General features: G+C 33.4%; 2 protein-coding genes across 2 annotated transcripts in view; one reads left to right on the top strand and one right to left on the bottom strand.

Moving 5' to 3' along the window:
- LOC114363060 (adenylate cyclase type 2-like) overlaps nucleotides 1–19,661 on the top strand; it is an 87,096-nt gene that overhangs the window by 17,175 nt on the left and 50,260 nt on the right. The window lies entirely within an intron of this gene.
- LOC114363059 (uncharacterized) overlaps nucleotides 1–19,661 on the bottom strand; it is a 30,179-nt gene that overhangs the window by 8,377 nt on the left and 2,141 nt on the right. Inside the window, exons 2-3 of the mRNA XM_028318664.1 lie at nucleotides 6,056–6,185; nucleotides 1,529–1,665 (exon numbers count right to left, since the gene is read on the bottom strand). Of these exons, the coding sequence (XP_028174465.1) occupies nucleotides 1,529–1,665; nucleotides 6,056–6,185 (267 nt within the window). The remainder of the gene's footprint in view (nucleotides 1–1,528; nucleotides 1,666–6,055; nucleotides 6,186–19,661) is intronic.

The raw sequence follows: 19,661 nt of genomic DNA, 5'->3' as shown, positions 1-19,661 counted from the left end.
GGCCGACAAGTTTGGAATTCATTAAATGAAATTAAAATAGCTTACAACCTGTAAACTGCTACGAAAGTAAAGCAAAACCAAATATAAAGCTATTTTTAAATTAACCTTTCGATAGTCAACTGGTAATCTTTATATGGGAAGACAGTTTTGTCTTATATTATCTGTGGTTTTGTTTTGCGATTTGCCCTTTTATTGGTGGTTTTTTGGATGAATATACATTACCATTTAGTTTTTTTTACAATTATAAACGTTTAAGATAATTTCTAGATTCTCAGTATTTCGAAATCCTGTTGTCCCCCCTGGCTAGGGGAGACAACAGGACTGGCAAACATTGAGTATTTAGAAGCCATATATTTTTATAACGATGAACTGAAAATGGAGTACCTGACTGAATGCCATACTTATTGCCAAACTAAATACCTAAACGTATGTAAAATAATAATTAACATTTTGCTAACGAAAAAAATGTAAGTAGTTGGTACCGGTACTATTTCTGACTCTTAAAGAATTATCCCTACTAAATAATATTAAGTAAATGCAATGCAACAACTTGAATTTGAACTTTATCTGTCTGTCTGTTACGAATACGCCTAAACCATTGAACAGACTTTGATATTTGGTAAAGAGATAGTTTTGAGTCCCGCCCGGGAAAGGACGTGGGATAGTTTTTATGCCAGTCTTTGAAACAGGAAGTCGCTCTTATATTTTTTTCTGTGACAAACAAAATTTTACGCAGACAAAACCGTGGGCAAAAGCTAAGTTAAAGGTATGCTATTCACATGTATAAAAATATTATCTTCTGTAAAGTTTACTAAAAATCCGTTTAGTAGTTTTTAAATACGTGAAAGAGTATCAAACATCAATACTCACAAACTTTGACATTTATAATATTAGTAGATAGGACGCTAAAACTGCATAATTTTAAATTAATCATAATATTCAACACTTGCTCAGTGATTCAACTAGCGGCCGCCCGCGACTTCGTATGCGTGGAGTCCGTTTTACCCCCTTATCTGTGGAATTTCGTAAAATACTATCATATCCTTCGTATTATTTCATATCCTTAAATAAATAGTAAAATAAAATCCGTTCTTGGCAGATGTCTACACTCTATAAGGAACCTACCTGCCAAATTTCAAGTTTGTAGGTGTCAGTATCGGCACCAACTTAGATTAATAAAAGGGCACCAACACCTAATTTTTTTCGTTATCAAAATGGTAATTATTATTTAACAAACGGTTATTCAGTTTGGCAATTTGGCATTCAGTCAAGTACTTCCATGGTATAAAAATATATGGCTTTTAAATCATGTTTGCCAGGGGGGACAACAGTCCTCAAATCATTGATTAAAAATCTAGTCCTGTTGTCTCCCCTAGCCAGGGGGGACAACAGGATTTCGAAATCCTGTTGGCTCCCCCAGGGGGGCCAACCAGGGGGGACAACAGGACTGCACCAATTTTTCGTGCATATCGTTGAGTCACTCACTCCGTTTAAACGTAAAATAATTTAACTATAATGTATTTCCAACCTGTAAAGGCTCTAAGCAAATGCTGCATTCCGAAAACCGGGACAGTACTTCGTCGCAGTTAGGGCAGGAGCACTGGGCGGCATGGCCTTCTTCTGAGGGCAGCGCGGGCGCAGAATCCACCAAGGGCAGGGATTTGTCTGGAAAAAAGTAATTAAGTTTTCTATTTAATAAAACAACAAGAAAAGGAGTCTTTCATCATTAAAAGCTGTTTGGCACGATTACACTGAAATTACACTAATTAATTTCGTTTATGACTGAGGAGTGGAAGGGTAAGCCGTAAAAGTGCTCTGAAAGCTTGTATATTCTAACGAAGAATATGAATTTAACTTCTAATAGTGCCCTCTTTTAAGTAAACTGTTTACCTAGCCAGTTATCCGTTGGTAAATAGGGAAAAGAAGTCCTAGTTAAAAATATTGGCTGAATTATAATGTTCAGAATACATTTCTTGTGAGTACCGTGAGTTAATAACAGAGCTTAAAAGCAAATGGTGTGCGGCCTCAAGATAAAAACAATATTCGCAAAATTAACAAATTAAGCATGATTCTACTTCACTAATCTTTCTCGGCCTACTCTAATCTGTGCGATAATAATAATTGTAAAGTCTTTGCCACTCTATAGATCTTTAACATGGCTAAAAATAGTGTTATCAGCCATTATGTGAACAGGTTTAGTTGTTCAGCGATTACACATAATCTACTCTTGTTGATTATTTCAACTATTGCGCACGGAAATGTGATGATATCATGAAGTCCTTACTAATAAATGAGGAATCGACTACTTCATAGAAGTGGGTGGGTTATCTAAATTGATTGATTTAAAAATATGTACCTTTACTTTTTCTAATACGTCATAATCCTACGAACGCTAAATAATACGAATATGTAGGCATGCGGCTAAAACTACAAAAAACAAAACATGCAATTCTGATCTCACACAACCTGTTTGATCAAAAACAATTCTTTACAACTGCGGAGATGAACAACAACATAACCCAAATACAGATCAGACAGATGATTAAATCATTACTGAACTAGTTCACCGCGAGTCATGATCTGTAACAATTATACGTTTGGAACATCGTAGTAATAATTGTAACGTAATCTTATATGTTACTTAAGAAATCTTAGTTATAACCATGTCAGACAGAAAGTGAAAGGAGCCTCTAAGACTCGGACTGCGGACCGGTTGGTGGTGACGGAATAGGCCGGCTAAGGGCATTGTTTACTATGTAAGCTGCAACTGTTAACGGTTTGACCTTTGCAATGCTTTTTAGGTCTCCAACGGTATTGAAAATAAAAAAGTTGAAAAATACCACTCGGAGTAATGATTGAATAACCACCAATACCAACAAATCACAAGACTATAGAGATATGTATTTAGGATGTGTGCAAGTGCATTGAGTTTTTAAAATTAATCAATTTGATAATATTTATGACTTCATTTGATTAACAATAATTCACTAGATCTTAACTTATTTTTGTAAACACGTTCTTATGAAACAGAAAATCACAAGCGTCAAATTACAAAAACATTTCTAAAAGCCATTAAGTTTTTCTACAGCCGTAATATCTTCAACAAAAGTAATGAGTGCGTCGAGCTAAGTGTCTCATTATTTCACACCGTGAAATTCATCATGATTGTCAAGGTTGGCAATCTGTTACGTCAGCCTTACACCAATAGGTCAACGGGTTTTAAAAGGTTTTGAACCTCTGCACGAAACGAACACGATACGCGTCCTAGATATTCGACTTTAAAAAATTAACAGTTATCTCGTACTGTAAAAAAATGGAAACTGTAACAAATCGACAGAAAACGCTCTTGACATTGTGTTGTAAAATAACGTGACTTTTGAAAGATTCGGAAAAATAACTATTCCACAACATTTACATCGGTTATTACTGTTTTTGTCGACGATATCATGTTTTTGCGACGTTTCTATTCTTGCTCAGCGTTTATTGTACTATCAAATTTTACCCAACCGGTAAATTATACAATTTCTACTAAATTAGATGTTGAGACGGATATAAAATCGCATTTCAACAATACACAATTAAGAAATCTAATTTATCAAAGGATATTACGTACGTTATGTAACACCGAAATGACATAATAAAAATGAACAAACACGTTTAAGCCATATAATATTCGTGTCAAGGTAACGTAACAAGCTAGATGGAACATAATGTTCCTCTGTAACTTTATTACTTGCTAGACCTTGTGGGCATCCAATGCCAATGGATGACTCGGAAATGTGCACAAATTCATCTTAATAATGCTAATTGTTCAGTGGTGAATTGTCAACTGCCAATACTAACGGAAATCTAACCAAATAAAATACGCGCCCCAATACAGCTCCCTGAGAAACTCTGAACAAATCTCCATTTGAGTGATAATGGATTTATAGCCTTATCAGTAATGCAATTCATTAAGCAATCTAATACATAGTTGCACAGCTATAAAATACAGAATGTTCACTTCGATCTGCGCTTTCCATTAAAAAGATTCAATAAAGCAAAAAATCTTTTATTATTTCGTAATCCGTATTTAAACGGCGATTTAAGATCAATCATCCATCTCTCATGCATAATTTCCTATTTTATTCATCAAACGTTCAATATTATAACTGAAAACGTTTCAACATCCTGGCGATTTTTGCCAAATGCAAATTTAACCTACAAAATACGACCCTCGGTTTCCTCACAATATCATAATATGCCATTTTTTGCGTCATCGATAACGGGTTAGCTGTAGAATATAAAATACGAGTATTTGTATGAATCACGAGTCACGACTCAAACCCAGTGACGTAGGTGTCGAACTCATGTGTCAGATCAAAACTGCATAACTACGGTAATTTCCAAGGTTTATGGACTTCACAAACTTAATAAAATAACGGAAAAAAGTGTTCGTAGTAAAAATAACTGCGAATGATAATATTTCCCAGAAATTTTACAAAATGTGATCATCAGTTTACCAGAGTCAGTTATTACTTGGGATAAAGTGATGAATGATGATATAATTTCTACGTCATTGTTTATTTTGTTGACTCGTAAGAAATGAGCTAGTCATATGAGTCAAATTACCAGAATAATTTGTTTTGGTTCTTATCTGGATATGCTTATCATCGCAGTTATTTCTATTGCAATAATATTTTGATTGCTTTATTCAGGGTTTTTCGGACTTTTCAGTGTTTGAGAACTTTTTAAACACGGTGTGCTAAGCTGCTACGTAAAATGCGATATAATCGTGTTAATATTTAATTGAATGATGATTTGGATTAGTTAGGATAGTTTTGACGTAGTTCAATGCATTTTACGAAAAAGGGGTTTACGTTTGGTAATTTTGTTTCTATTAGCGATTGCAAAGATTTTAGTTTGGTTTCATAATCTTTCAGCTATAATTTGTTTATGAAACAATAATCTGTTTAAGATTATTTCTTCATGTTATTGGCAAAGTGAGTGCGATTGGTCACTCACCACTCCATGAGTGGCATGATTGGCACAATTGCGTAGTGAATCATTGTTGTAACTCAGACAGACGTAACTTTTTCTTTTATCTTGAAAGGTTTCTGATTGCTATGCTATTGGTTGTCTTCTATTTAAATAAACTTGTCAGTCAGGTAAGGTCGCAGTATTTTAGTCGATAAAAGGATTAGCTATTTACTCGTCTAAGTAAACAATAAGCTTCTGGCTAAATATTAGTATGGCCTGTACATTCTCGGAACAAATATTTGTATCTAAATCTAATCATATCAAAACTTTGTTTATTATTTGCAAATATAACTCCAGTCTTATTGGATTACAAATAATTTATATTATTTTTTCCTCCAACTTTTTTATCTTTGTAATACTTTCTTTATCATTGTTGACGGATAATATTAATATGTCAAGGTGTGTCAATTGAATTAAACGATAATGGCCGACGTTTGAAGCTATCATTGTCCGCAACACCTTAAACATTGATTCCTCTCTAATTATTTCCCTGTACAATTATTGCCCATGGCGATACAATGGCTATTGTTTCACAGAAAACCCAATGAATGCCTGTTATAATTAAAACGGCAGGCCTACGTTGTTTTTTAAATATTTCTGTATGTCTTCAGCCTTTGTGAATTTGAATTTGATTAGCATTATTTTTTTCATCTATGAGTGTTTTAATTTTCTTCTTCTTTGTTTTCTTTGCCAGTAGGTACCTACTTTTATTTTTTTTATTTTTACACATTTTTCATACATAGCAAAATTAAATACCATGCTTGATTATAACAATTTTCGTTTACGACCTTGACTTTCATGCAAAGATCAAAAATTATGCTTATGCTTGTATTCACAAACATTACTATGAAGTTTCACAGTGCCCGTGGACGCACAGGGTCGCACATGAACCAATCACAGTGCTCTATTCAACGTTTTGAGTTCGATTTGCTGAAAATGGGTGTTATTCTTAAAGTTCAGCTCTGCGTCAAAGTTCGAAATGATTTTATCTGTTAATTTTGTTTTTTTGTTTCAATAATTAAGAGAAATATTATACCTTCAATCTCCACATTCTCGCTACTCGAAGAATCTGATGAGTCGTCTTCTAGTTTCTTCTCCGAGACTATTGTAAGACTTTTCTGCCCACATTCAGTGGCGTGAGCTCTTTTGTCTGTCACCGAGTGAAACTGTGGACAAATAAAAATAAAACTTAATTTTATTACACGTAAAAACATATTACGCACTGAAACTTTACTTAGATAAAACGTTACAGCCTGTATTGTATTAATTGTTGGGACAATTGAGTGCTGAAAAGCTATATAAATTCAGAGATAGATAATGTTTAGTCGAGATCAAATGCTGTAATGTCCTTTTGTGATTTTCAATAGTCGTATTCTGAAGCTAACTGAAGAGTAAAGATATATTTCTGAAGGTAGAGTCTCAATAATGCTCTCACACCTCAAGCGAAAGACTGGTGGTGCGAACAATAACGTCAACTGCCAAGCGACACCTACCCATCATCTTATCATACGGTAGGAAAACTTTTTCAGTGGGGTGAATTTAATCTCCATACATAAAAATAAAGTCACGAGTCTATTAACTGCTTATCTATGTAATACACGAGTAGAACATGTTTTTTCAACTGAGCACGTTGCATTGGCATAGGAACCGTTTTTAACGTATTTTTTAAGTTAAAATGCATCACGATTTTAATTTTAATTTAACAACAATTATCGCACCGATTGAATTTTAATTGCTTTAAACAATTCTATTTCTTATTAATTGAAATAAAATAATTAAATATAACACTTAGATACAGCAGTTAAGTGTACGTAGACATATACTGTGTTAATTGATTGATATTATTATTGTTATTTTACTTGTATTTACGTCAACTGGCGATAGCGCGTGACCTTAATTAAATACGAAAGACGTATTTAAAATATTTCACTAAGCAAAACTATATGTATTATTTTCACAATATTAAATGAATCGCGATTGATGTACCTAACTAAACAAATCTAAAAGAGTCAATCGAGAGTAGACCTACAAGAGATTTATATTAATTAACAAAATGAGCAATATCAGTTTTATAGATACTTGTGGCCATTTAACATGACATCCACAGCAAGATTTGAGCCCACAACCCAGCTGGGGATATATTCGCTGTATTATTAACCATCAGGCGACGCCGCTGTCATTAGTTCGAAAAAATCGAACTGGCTTCTTTTAGCAAAAAGTTCTCGCAAGTCTTCTGTCATTTAGCGTGGATTTTAAACATCTTTCAAATTATAGACCTGTAGGTGCTTGTAGGTTGCCTTACTTAAGCCATGTCGAAATCGGTCTGTCGGCCCTCGGGCTCACGTGTGAAAGATACCCCCCAAACCTGACACACCGGTTTCCGCGGTGTCAGGTTTAAACGTAGCACCGAATTAAAGAGAGCTCCCTGGAGTGTTCTATTTCTTTTCGTATTTAAAGACACATTAAGCTCATAAAGTTACGAATTCTCTGACTCTGGAGACGATTTACCTTTTGTATGTGTAATAAAGATGACAAGGGACATAATTCATTTTTATGATGTCTGCTGGGATTGCTGTATTTCAGCCCCTCTAAATGTATTTGAAAATGTAGCTTCAATTTTGCTGAATTGTCTTTTAAATTAAAATCAGTTCAGGAGTAGGTGAATGTGTGATAAAGTAACTACAACATTTAAAGAAATGGATGGAATTGATACAACAAGATACGCCCATAATATTTAAGATAAAAGATCACTGTAGTAGGTAAAAGTATGACAGAGAGACAGACAGTAACATTTCTTTAAAAGTACAGTTCCTATCGAAGGAATACCACAAAATGTCAGTATTATGAAACTTAAAAAAGACTGCTGTAAGTTAACTTTTAATTGTCTTTTCAAAGCTAAACCTGTCGCAAAACGTGTCAGCAACGAGTTTGAAACAAAGTGACATTAATTAGAACGAGGATATACCGTGCTTTAGGTATTTTCACTTCTTTGTTCCAATGTTTTCTTGATAAGCACTTATTTTAATTGAATCTATGGCCTTTATGTTATCATCTTAATTGTCTCTCTAGTGTGATATAACTATAATAAGCACGCTCCTTACGGATAATACAATCATAAGTTTAGTCTAGAATAAGATGTATGTATTTAATTAGATAATAAGTGTTAAGGGGAAATAAAGCCCCGAAATAGACCAATTTGATATTGTACGGGACGCAAAACTCATAACCAATTTCATTTCATAAATCTAAAAAAAGCAAACCGATTAACCTACTCTACCAAACAATACGAGTCCGTAAACCCCTTTTGTATGTAGAAATTTAAATGAAGTTTACCAAAAAATACATCTACTTTAGATATTGGTACATAACTTGTGGTATTTTTCTCAAATTCGTGAAGATGGGGTCCCCATAACAAACACCTAGACCAAAACACTCATAAGTCCGCAATATTTGTATTGTACGGGGATCTACCTCTGACATACGAGTAGTACCTGAACTTCTACTCCAAATTGTCGTTAATTCGTGGTATTTTTGTATGTCAATATGAAATTAATAATGGCCTCCTATGAAAGGGGTCGCAAAGGCGTGTATTATCCCAGTTTTAAAATACAGCTGCAACAGCAGTATCTCTTCTTACGATAAGCTATGGTTCATTGCTCTCAAACAGGTTTGCAATGTGTTACACTCCATCAACTTGCATTTACTCTATTTCAACGATATAAAGGCCACTTTTGAGTAGCAGCTCGTTTATCAACAAACTAACAGCTGGCTTGAACAATTGTTTTTGCTACAGCTACAAGCTGTTAATTTTTAGTTAATTAAAAGTGTTATACTTTGTAACTTTGAAATTTCATTTGAAATTAACACGGTTTAGCATTATGCTCTTGGTAGCTTGGTTTATGTGTTTTTATGTTTTGAAATTAAGATGACTAGTAATTTTTCTTACTTGAAGGTTTAATTGATAAGTTTTGTTAGCTGTGTTAGTAGTAATATATTTTTTATATTGCATGCAACGTCACGCCATTATGATGGATGACGGCACATCAAGCTTCACACTGTGGCATCTTAAGTCGATGATGTAGTTGAAAGAAAGAAAAACATTTATTTGGTTCCAACTTAAAATATAGCACACAAAATCAGATAACAAAAAAACAGATAACAGATACAAGTTAGAACCAAATCTGGCCACCGCTCAGCATGGTGTCATGCTCTGGAGTGGTAAATAAAACCCAGAACACGACGCTGTTATTCTGCGGTGACCATTAGTAGTTGCTATTTAGCAACTAAAATGTTCAGTCTAAGGTGCTGTTGCCCGTACTTCACAAACAGAAACATTAACATTAACCGCATAATGAGGATAACAATTTAGACTTAACAAAATTGAATTAGGTATAATTTTGTGGTTTAGACCCAACAAGGCTAAACGTATTCACTTTCGATTCAAATAAAAAGGTGATGTCACGACTTGTATAAGATAAAAACTGGCTATGTAAATTAAATGTAACGCACGAACGGGGAATAGAACCTGTATCATTTGCGACACAGTCGTTGAACCCTGCGCCCGCGCACATGCGTAACTCGCATGCAACGTGGGTATTTGCAAGTGTAAATAACAAATGAAGCTGAAAATGAATGTTTTTTTAATTTATTGTTACGGTAGTTACCTAACTACACGATGTAAAAGAAAAACAACTAACACAATCGTGACTACAAGAAAAGTGATTAACGTGATACGAGTGAAGGAAATGATGTCATAATAGAAGACAATTCATTGAAACTGATAATACAATAAAAGTACTGACAATTTATTTACTTGTTTGTAACTTTTAATAAAGTAATTGCCACAACGATAACAAAAAAAAAAAAAAGTATCAAATTAATTAATCAATTCAATATTATAATTTAATAACTAAGCTCTTTATGATGAAACTGTATGGATTTTAGGTACATGACGTTAAAACATACGTACCTAACCTTACCTAACCTGTTTATAAATCTTCCATAACCATCGTGTCCAGAAAACATGAACATGATATTAAAAGAATATTTAACCAAAAACCAAATATAACCAGTTAAATTATTTGACACCTATATTAATATGTGGTTCAAAACGGTTAGTGTAACAATTTTAATTAGGTGCTAAACGATCGATCAAAGTCATGATTTTCATGTAAAGGCTATAATTACTACAATGATTTGTGAACGAAAATCACTCGGCATTCACATGATGGAAGGTATGGAAATATTGAACTCCTAGTTTGTTGTAACCACTCTTCACAAGCGTGACATAGAGTTATGCATAATGGCTTCACACGACTTGTAATATATTAACGTTATTCATCTATACACACAGAGCAAATAACCTTAGTTTAACATAACATGCATATAGTATTTTATCATTAGGAAGAATCTTCAAATCCAAAAGCATACTAAGTTAATCACCTTCGATCGTGATTTTATGAACCGCTAAAAGAAAAATGATGACGTTTTTTGGCGTGAAATAGACAACGTAAGCAATTTACTGTTCGACAATTTTACCGATACCTACTTTATGTGAATAAGTGAAATAATGATACTGATGAATAAGTAAAATGCATTAAAGCCAGCCATCTCTTCCTACCACATCATTTACATTATTTCAGAATTTACAATTCACTGTTTTTCCTGTAATAACTTTGAAACTCGTTCGTGACTGCAAACGATTACGGGCTATATTAAAGAAAATGTATCATCCTCGAGAAATGTGGCTGACATTGAAGACTTCGTTAACATTTGTTCCGACATAATGCTGTTTTAATTCCATAATTGACCTAAAATATTAAGGCTGTCTCAGAAACAGTAAGATTCAGTGAATAGTAGAGATTCTTGTATTGTCTTTAAATGTATAGCCGTGGGTTGACAATTTCAAAAGTGGATATTGAAGCGGTAATTATACTTAATTAACTTTTCAATGGTTTCAATGTTTTGTCGACTCTGTAACAGAATGATCACATAAATTTTGTGACAGAATATACAAGTAAGTTATTCCTTAACTTAGGTATTTGAAAAGAGGATAAAACACAAACTACTACAAAATTTTGCAAATAAAACTTACAGGTTTCCCAAACAGCGCCATTTTCGATTCGCGTCTTAAGCTCTGATAGTCCCTGAACTCACAATAGCACTCATCATCGTCCGAATACTGTTTGTGGTAGTGCACCTTATTCCTCCTCATTTTCACTTCACTTCAACTTGACCGCCGAATTCAAAGTTCTGTTCTCAACTGCCTACTTTCAGTGCCTTTTTTGCCGCCAACAAAAAGTTGGCAGCGACCAATCTATCTCAAGAGCTGGTGTCAACTACTGCTTCGGTTTCACAAGAACCGAAGTGATTGCAAGCAATTTTGACATTTCACTACTGACTTTGTTTACTCGCACTTCGGAAATGTCTTTTACAACAGAACTTATTTCCGCGTGCTTCAATGAATGTGTTTGTAAATCGTAGTTTTATCGACTATCCGAATGCGTGTTGATGTTTCGCACATCGATAAACAGGTGTTTGGAAGAAACATCTGTGTCAACAGTGGTGTGATAATTACTTAAAATTTGAGCAAAACAATAGGTACAGCTCTGCCCCTTCTGCCTTTTAGTTTCACGTCTTCGAGTTTCTATCACACTTGTAATCGCGAATTGGGAGTATGTCAAATATTTGTGTTGGGTTAAAACCATACTGCCGCCGCAGGCCGCCTCCAACCGGCCATTGTGGAAATAATTGGGGGAGGCCTATGTTCAGCAGTGGACGTCCTATGGCTGAAATGATGATAATGATGATGATGAAAACTGTAACAAAAAGTCGTTCAAAATAGGAACTTAGTGCAATGATATGTAGGCAGATTTATATTTATCAATCTTCCCCTTACATAGATCATTCAGACACTATCCCAGTTAGTTTAAGCCAGAATATAGTAATGTAGAGTCTTCAATGTTACAGACCACAACGACCTCAGACCATCAAATTAACATATTCTTACTAATATTTAGTAGACTCTGGAAGGAGCTTGCTGGTATTGAGCATTGCTGTATTAAGGCCTTATTTATCAAGGTGTATGATAATACGTTAATCGGTATCAGCAAAATAAATCTACCTTTGATACTTGAAGGTTAAAATTCAAACTTGAATTACAGCTTTTAAATCGCACTCGAAAACAATATTAATATCAACACAAAAACTTTTACTCATGTTCATAATCTAACCAATTCAAGAATTAAACGTACAGTCGATATATTTTTTCAATCGAATGAAATCGATTTGTCGCGTATCGAATCCACTCCGATTTGGTTACGTAAACTGTTAGCACGTAATACCTGCGTATCACAATAAAAGTTTTTGTTGTAAAACTTAATGCATTGTTGTTTACTTTTAGATGCTGTTTGTAATATATTTTTTGTTTTTATAGATTTCTTTATCTCATGTATTAAACAATAATTCAATTAATCCACTGTCGATCGTGTTATCTCCAAATAATGATGACTAATCTCCTCATAAGAAAAAAATATTTTTTGTGGGTTTTATTAATTCATTTTGTAGTTAGTTTTTTTGTTAAATTGAATAGTGCCGAGTAGTTCAATGTGACTTGAACATACCTACTTATCGATTTATCGGAGTTTTCTAGAACGTTTCTATTTAATAATATTGTGATAATAAATGACCCCCTTAGAGCTGTTTTATCGCTCGTTTTTGTTATTTTGTGGAAAATATTTTGTCATTGTATCAAAAACACAGGTTTGTTTGTGATTTGTATTCAACTTGCGCACTCATAGAGATTTTTTGTATGACAAAATAATTCTTATAAGAATAGTTTCATGTTATCGAATAAATTAGGTAATCATTTTTTCTAGGTCAAGTGGTACACTTAAATCAAGGATATGTAATGATAACAGTTATCAAGCTATTGCGATAGTGTTACGTTGCCTAAAATATTGAATTTGTTTAAAAATACAAACGTGACAAAAGACGATAACCTGCTCTATAGACAGACGACAGACTGCATTAACTTTCATTCAAATTATCGTTTGTTTTAGAGTTTTCGCAATAATAGTTTATCGGTTTGATAATGAAAGGTAATGAAAAGGTCATAAAGAAACACTAAAGATAAGGTTTGAAAAGTTAATTCTCTATTTTATTATTAAGATTGATTGTTTCACCTTAACGCGCATTATAGCAAGTAGGTTAACGACACAGATAGTATAATTTATCGATAAGTGAACAATGCATCATAAAACTGGGACATCACTAGCGCTGTGGCCTGGATTAAGATCGATATGTTGTAAATATTTGCTATCTTGATAGGGAAAGACACCATCGTGGGAAGAAATGCGTATTTGCGAGCATAAAAATTTATGAAACCTATCAAAGGGACTACATTTTCTTGTGGATTGGAAATAATTTCAATCCATCATTGAAAATAGAGACAAATTAATGAGAAATACGAGTAGAATCAAAAAATAATTGATTTGTATAAAACAAGAAATTTGTGTCGATGAATCTATATATATCTACAGGGTGTTAGGTAAATGGGTATATGAGCCGACACTAGCCCATGTTAACATGGGCATATAAATGGTATGGTGAAGTCAGAAAATTGATATCATCAATTATTTTTTTAAATTTTCATACAAAATAAATTTTATAAAATCCGATTTGTATGAAAATTAAAATAATTAAATTNTGGGCATATAAATGGTATGGTGAAGTCAGAAAATTGATATCATCAATTATTTTTTTAAATTTTCATACAAAATAAATTTTATAAAATCCGATTTGTATGAAAATTAAAATAATTAAATTTAAGATATCAATTTTCTGACTTCATCATACCATTTATATGCCCATGTTAACATGGGCTAGTGTCGGCTCATATACCCATTTACCTAACACCCTGTATATTATATAAATAAAAATGAATTGATGTTCGTTAGTCTGATAAAAACTCGAGAACGGCTGGGCCGATTGAGCTGATTTTGGTTTTAAAATATTTGTCGTAGTCCAGGGTAGGTCTAAACGGTGAGCAAATACGCGCGCGATATTGTTTTTCTGTGACAGACAAAATTCCATGAGAAGAGGTAGTAAAATCAATAATCATATTAGTCAATGACAGTGCAATGCTGGAGATAATGCTCCATTGAGCTCAATCTCCTGCTTTTGTTACCCAGTCAGTTGTTCATCAAACAGGGGGCATCCTACACTTCATTTGCCGAGATGTGGTAAACACTCGAGAACTCGTGTAATCCATCTTTCATTGGTTTTGCGACTGAATGACCCATCCTCTGCTACATTGGATAACTAGACTAACTAGGGCTACAATTTTGAATAATAACTAATATCTATTACTTTGCTCAACTATTGACTTAACTTTTTCAGTTAGCTGTGAAATATTTTAAGACAAAAATAATCACAGAAACAATGGTTGGATGATTTCTAGGTGACGATGTAATATATCGGACAAATAGCATGAAGACGGTACGGCTACAGGTTTTTTTACAATATAGGTATTCCAAAGAACAAAAAGCCTATTCTCATTTAGTTATTGCTGAAAATTTTACAAATTAATTTAACATAAATTTATAATATCAAAGGCCAAATTCTGAGTCATTTTGGTGGCACAAATGGCAGCATCAAATTACTAACTGCTTATTACCTAATTCAAAATTTCCTTCAGTGACATAAAGCGTTACTATATAAAACAGCACATTGCTTAGATATGGAAACCTCATACGTCATAGTTATGTAAGTCTGCAGGAAAATGAAGAATTGAAGACTTTCCGCATTGCCGTCACCATGATCGTAACACGTGGTGAAGCGACTTATAATGTTGGAGATTTGCTTAGGACTTACAGTATATTGCTGGGATTTGAATTTATTGTCTAGACCCGAGACACAAAGCCAACAAAATCTAGATTTATCTGGTTTCTTCACTGATAACAATGCAGCTTTAATGCTAATAATATTGTATAATATTTTATCTTTGTCATTCAATATTCAAATGAATCCATGCCACCAAAGATATTTTAGACAATAATGACATAATACAAAATGTGTCATATAACATCAAAAGCGTTAATTTTAGTGACGCCGTAAATATATTAATTAAAAATCTATATCCACATTCCCCCATAGTGGCACAGACGGGCTATTTCGGGAACAACGCGGTGACTCACCGGACGTGTCATCAGATCCAGAGCAGACATGTTTACATCTAAAATGTTAGTTTGACCGTCTGTATCAAGGAAGAGATAAACAAACTTTGGATTAATAGAGGTAGTTCTGATGGGTTTTTTGATGCTTTTAATCTTACTATATTTATCATCTCTATTTCAAGCTTGAAGAGATGCAACTGAATTCTTATTAAACTACTCATAATAATCTCTAGTGCTTGTATAATCAGATGAGTTGGCCTTTCTAGACTCTACTTAGGTACCTACTCTGAGTATTACGAGTAGGCACAAGATGCTCTTACGGAAATACACACTTATCAATATACGTGGTGTTTTGAACGTTATCACCAATAGTTTATTATTACAATTCATACGATTAGAAGCATACGTGTCCAGTATCACAATCGTTTAAACATAAAACGTTAAAACAATATCCACACAAACGTTAGATGCGACAAAAACTCTACCTGTCTGGATCAATGGGTCCCCCGCGAAATAAGCAAACTGAACGCATATAACGCGTAATAACGGTATAGTGGAACTGCCCCCGGGGGCAGGTAAAAACGTATCTGCGATAACAGGTATACATGACAGCTCTTAGGCCAATTTACTTTTACTGCGCTATTCCTTGTTCTCTGAAGTTAATGGAAGCACGTGTATTTTTTGAAAGGGGTCATAATTTTTACCGCTTAGTTGTTGGGAGTCTTCATACATTTATAGAAAAGTATTATTGGATTACCTTTACGTTTAAGAAGTGGTTTTATTAAAAGTGAACTCTTATCTAGATATATCAATGGGAGTCGGTGATCGCTTATTATTAGGTATTCCACGTGTCATTATAAAAAGTATCCCCAAGGCTCCTTTATAAGACTTTCCAACAGTCACTTAGAAGTCAAGGTTTTATCAAAGTCAATTCCTGGGTTTTTGTAAGGTTCAAAGACATTACGTGCAAACATTTGAGGTTCTACACCATACCATTTGCTTTGTCTTAATGCGTTTCAATGCCAGATTTGTATGATGAGACTTCAAATAAGGAAGGAACTTGTATAATATTTTCGTGTGACGTATTTGTTGTCATTGAAGCTGTGTGAACAATTTTGGAAGTTAACTGTATAACATTCGTTTTCGTATTATTTGTGTCCAAAGAATGGGTATTTTGACAATCCGTGACATTGCCGTAACTAATTTGAGGTCGTTAACAAATCTGGCAATTTTCTATGGTAAATTAGGGTTTTGTTTTGATTTGATATAGACTAAAATGTCAACACAGGTATTTATACTACTACTTTAATCTTCATAATACGATAACATAGATACCTACCAACTTATGACACATGCGAATGCTTTCGCCGTGACAAGAGACAAACAAAAAAATATTGATATTTTTTTCAGTTATGGGACGTACAGATATTTCAACACATCACGACATAGGCTTGTGGCATTGTTCTTGACTCGTATAACTTTTATGAAACAACTGAAGTCATTTTGCTATATTGTATGTATGTTTATTGTTTAAACATTCTTATATTAGTACGATTGTACAAAGCCAGTGAAGTAAAACAAACGGCTATAGTAAACATTGTTGGTTGCGCTGGCGCAGTTAGCTACTACTAGCAATGTCACTAATGTAGGTACTTGTCTTCTCTTTGTGTTTTGGTATCGGTATATCCTTTGATCCTTGATTTTACTATAGCTTTAGAATAATTAATATTGTATTTTACATTCACACTACTGTTTGCATTCAGTCTACTAAACATTGTACTATGTTCACAGGTCTGAATTATTGGGGCCTAATCTAAAAATTGTAGAATAACATCATTAAAATAATTTAATTAGTGCACAATATAAATGCATACCCAATAATATTTATCTTAACCAATCCATTATTAACTCAATAACTATAGTTTCTTCACCTGGTGAGTGGTTTAACCAGTCTAAAGCCGTATTGGTATATTTATGCCCGAATAGAAAAACTGGTCACAAGTGAAGCGCGGGAAGCGAAGTGGACATAATTAGGTGCATCCTGTGGGATCTTGTCTGGCCAGGTGATCTTGCAGGGGTGTATTTTAGGCCCATATGGAATACTAAGTATATTAATGGTCATTGTTTTAACAGATAAAATAATCGATATAATTTTGAGACTACTATAGAAAATTGAGTGTTTCGTTAGTCTAAGTTAAATACACGTAATTAATTGAGTTTTGAGTTGTATCAAGTAAAATTATTTATTGCATTTTATTTGGGTAGGCACTTTACGGATACGGAATATGCTAGAAAAAAATGTTAACATAGGTATAGCTCATGTGAAACTAAATGTTTTAAAGAATAGTACATACCAGTAAGTATTACATTTTATTTTTGACCTTGACACTAACTTATATTTTTATCGATGAAGAACATGTTCAGCGAAATTACAAGGTCTTCCGATGTTAAAAAAAGGACATAAAGACAAATTAACAATAGGCTAAAAAAGAATACAAGCGAGCTTCCTAAAGAAACATAATATTCGTGTAATGCACTAACATTATCAGTCAGGGAAGGAAGTGGTTCGACACATCCTTCCACATACCAATGGCGTAGTCAAATTGAAATTCTATCCACGTCAAATTTAAACAGAAAGCTTACATATTTATGAGATAGCTTTTCAATTTTGTACATTGCATCTTGTACCTACGTGATAAATTGAACAAAATATCTCATTATTTTTTGATCTCCAATAAAAAATATACAATAGAGACCTGCTGATACTACAAAAATAATATAATTGATTTAAATAAAAACACAATCCTTTGTTGTATTAAAGCTTTCTGAAACACTAAAGTTTTTAAAACGTTAACTCGTAAATGTCTGCCATTGTTTTTTTCTTATTTTGGCAATGACTTCAACCTCTAGCGAGTTCAAAAACATTTGCGCACTTACTTAAAACATTTTCTACCTAAATAATAAATTAACTATGTTTATCTAGAATCGACGACTTTTCTGTACATTTAAATGGAAATCGAATAAAACAATACACGTTTAACTTTTTCAATTTACAGCTTCTTTTCATCATAAATGTTACAACAACCGTTTCATATTTAATATTTATACCATAAACTTATCAGTAAACGAATCAACATGTTTAATAACTTGTTTCTAAGTCCAAATACGTATTGTATATAAACGCCATTATTTATTTGAACCGGTTATGTCTTATTGGAAAACTTGGTGTTAGCGTCGCAAAACGGCGGTATACGTCAGTGAAAATAATTGATCCGGCTCAGATACGCGTCATGTTAACCTTTAATCAGATTGTTATTAGCCCATATTAAGTACTTCACAGCTGGACAAAGGACTGTACAATGCTCTATGTCCTAGAGTCCTATATTCTATGTGTAGAGCTTTTGTAATATGTACCCGCATAATTAAATTAAGAGGCAAATTAATGTGACTTATATTGTTCCTAGTGCAACTAACACACTTATTCTAGTTTGAATTAAGCAGAGGTTGTGCTACTACTAAGTTTGTTGATAATTATAACCGATTAACGATTAACATAACAATAATTGGTAATTTTCTGGTAATTATTTTAAGGCAGAACTTATATTATCCCACGGGAATCTGATACCGGGACGAAAAGTTTTAAAGGTGTTAGTTCTGGCAATCAAATTGTTTGGATATGACTGAGTTTACTAATAGTTGATTCGATTTTTTGAAGGCAGAGTTGATAAAATGCTTAAAAGTACAGAGGTACAGTTGAAAGCACCTCAGACCATTATAGTAATTTTTATTACAAAGAAACTAATTACAACTACATAAGATGCAACTGTTTGCCTTCATATGCCATCGTCTGTAGGTACGTTTACTATAAAAATAAGAGTTTACGTCCGTGTTTTAATTATTTTCCTTAAAACGTACTACGTACTCGGGATAATGTGTCCATTAAATAAAACACAGTTGTTTATCGGTTATTAAACGTACCTAATCGAAGACTTTAAGAACTTATTTTATCTTGTAACCGCGGAGTTCACAACTCAAACAGTGGAAAGGGTTTCATGGACTAGAATTCCGTTAAATGCCATTAATAGTCTACGAAGGACCACAAAATTATAAAGATTCTCTTTCAGAATTACAAAAACAAAGATCACTTACCTATGCCTCAAGAAAGGAACAAAACAATAAAAAACAATAACGAAACAATACCTAATTCTCAAAGTGACGGGAATTTAGATTAACCTGTCAAAATACTAGGTTGTCTCCTGACTCATCCTTTACGAGAAAGTTCTATTAAGATAAAAACTTTTCACATCATTTACCTACATGTGTCTTTGTTGTACTAATAGGTAAGTATGTAGCTAAAGGCTTACATATACCAATGACTTAATACATTTATTACAAAATTTAAACATTAAATATCAAGGTTTTTCCGATATTAATGTGTCAGTTTGTATTTCTAATGGTGCCTAGATT

Source organism: Ostrinia furnacalis, unplaced genomic scaffold (genome assembly GCF_004193835.3).
Source record: "Ostrinia furnacalis isolate ACB-3 unplaced genomic scaffold, ASM419383v2 OfSCF6947, whole genome shotgun sequence".
NCBI lineage: Eukaryota > Metazoa > Arthropoda > Insecta > Lepidoptera > Crambidae > Ostrinia > Ostrinia furnacalis.
Note: the sequence above shows the minus strand (reverse complement) of the source record. Positions and strands in the feature narration are given on the sequence as shown.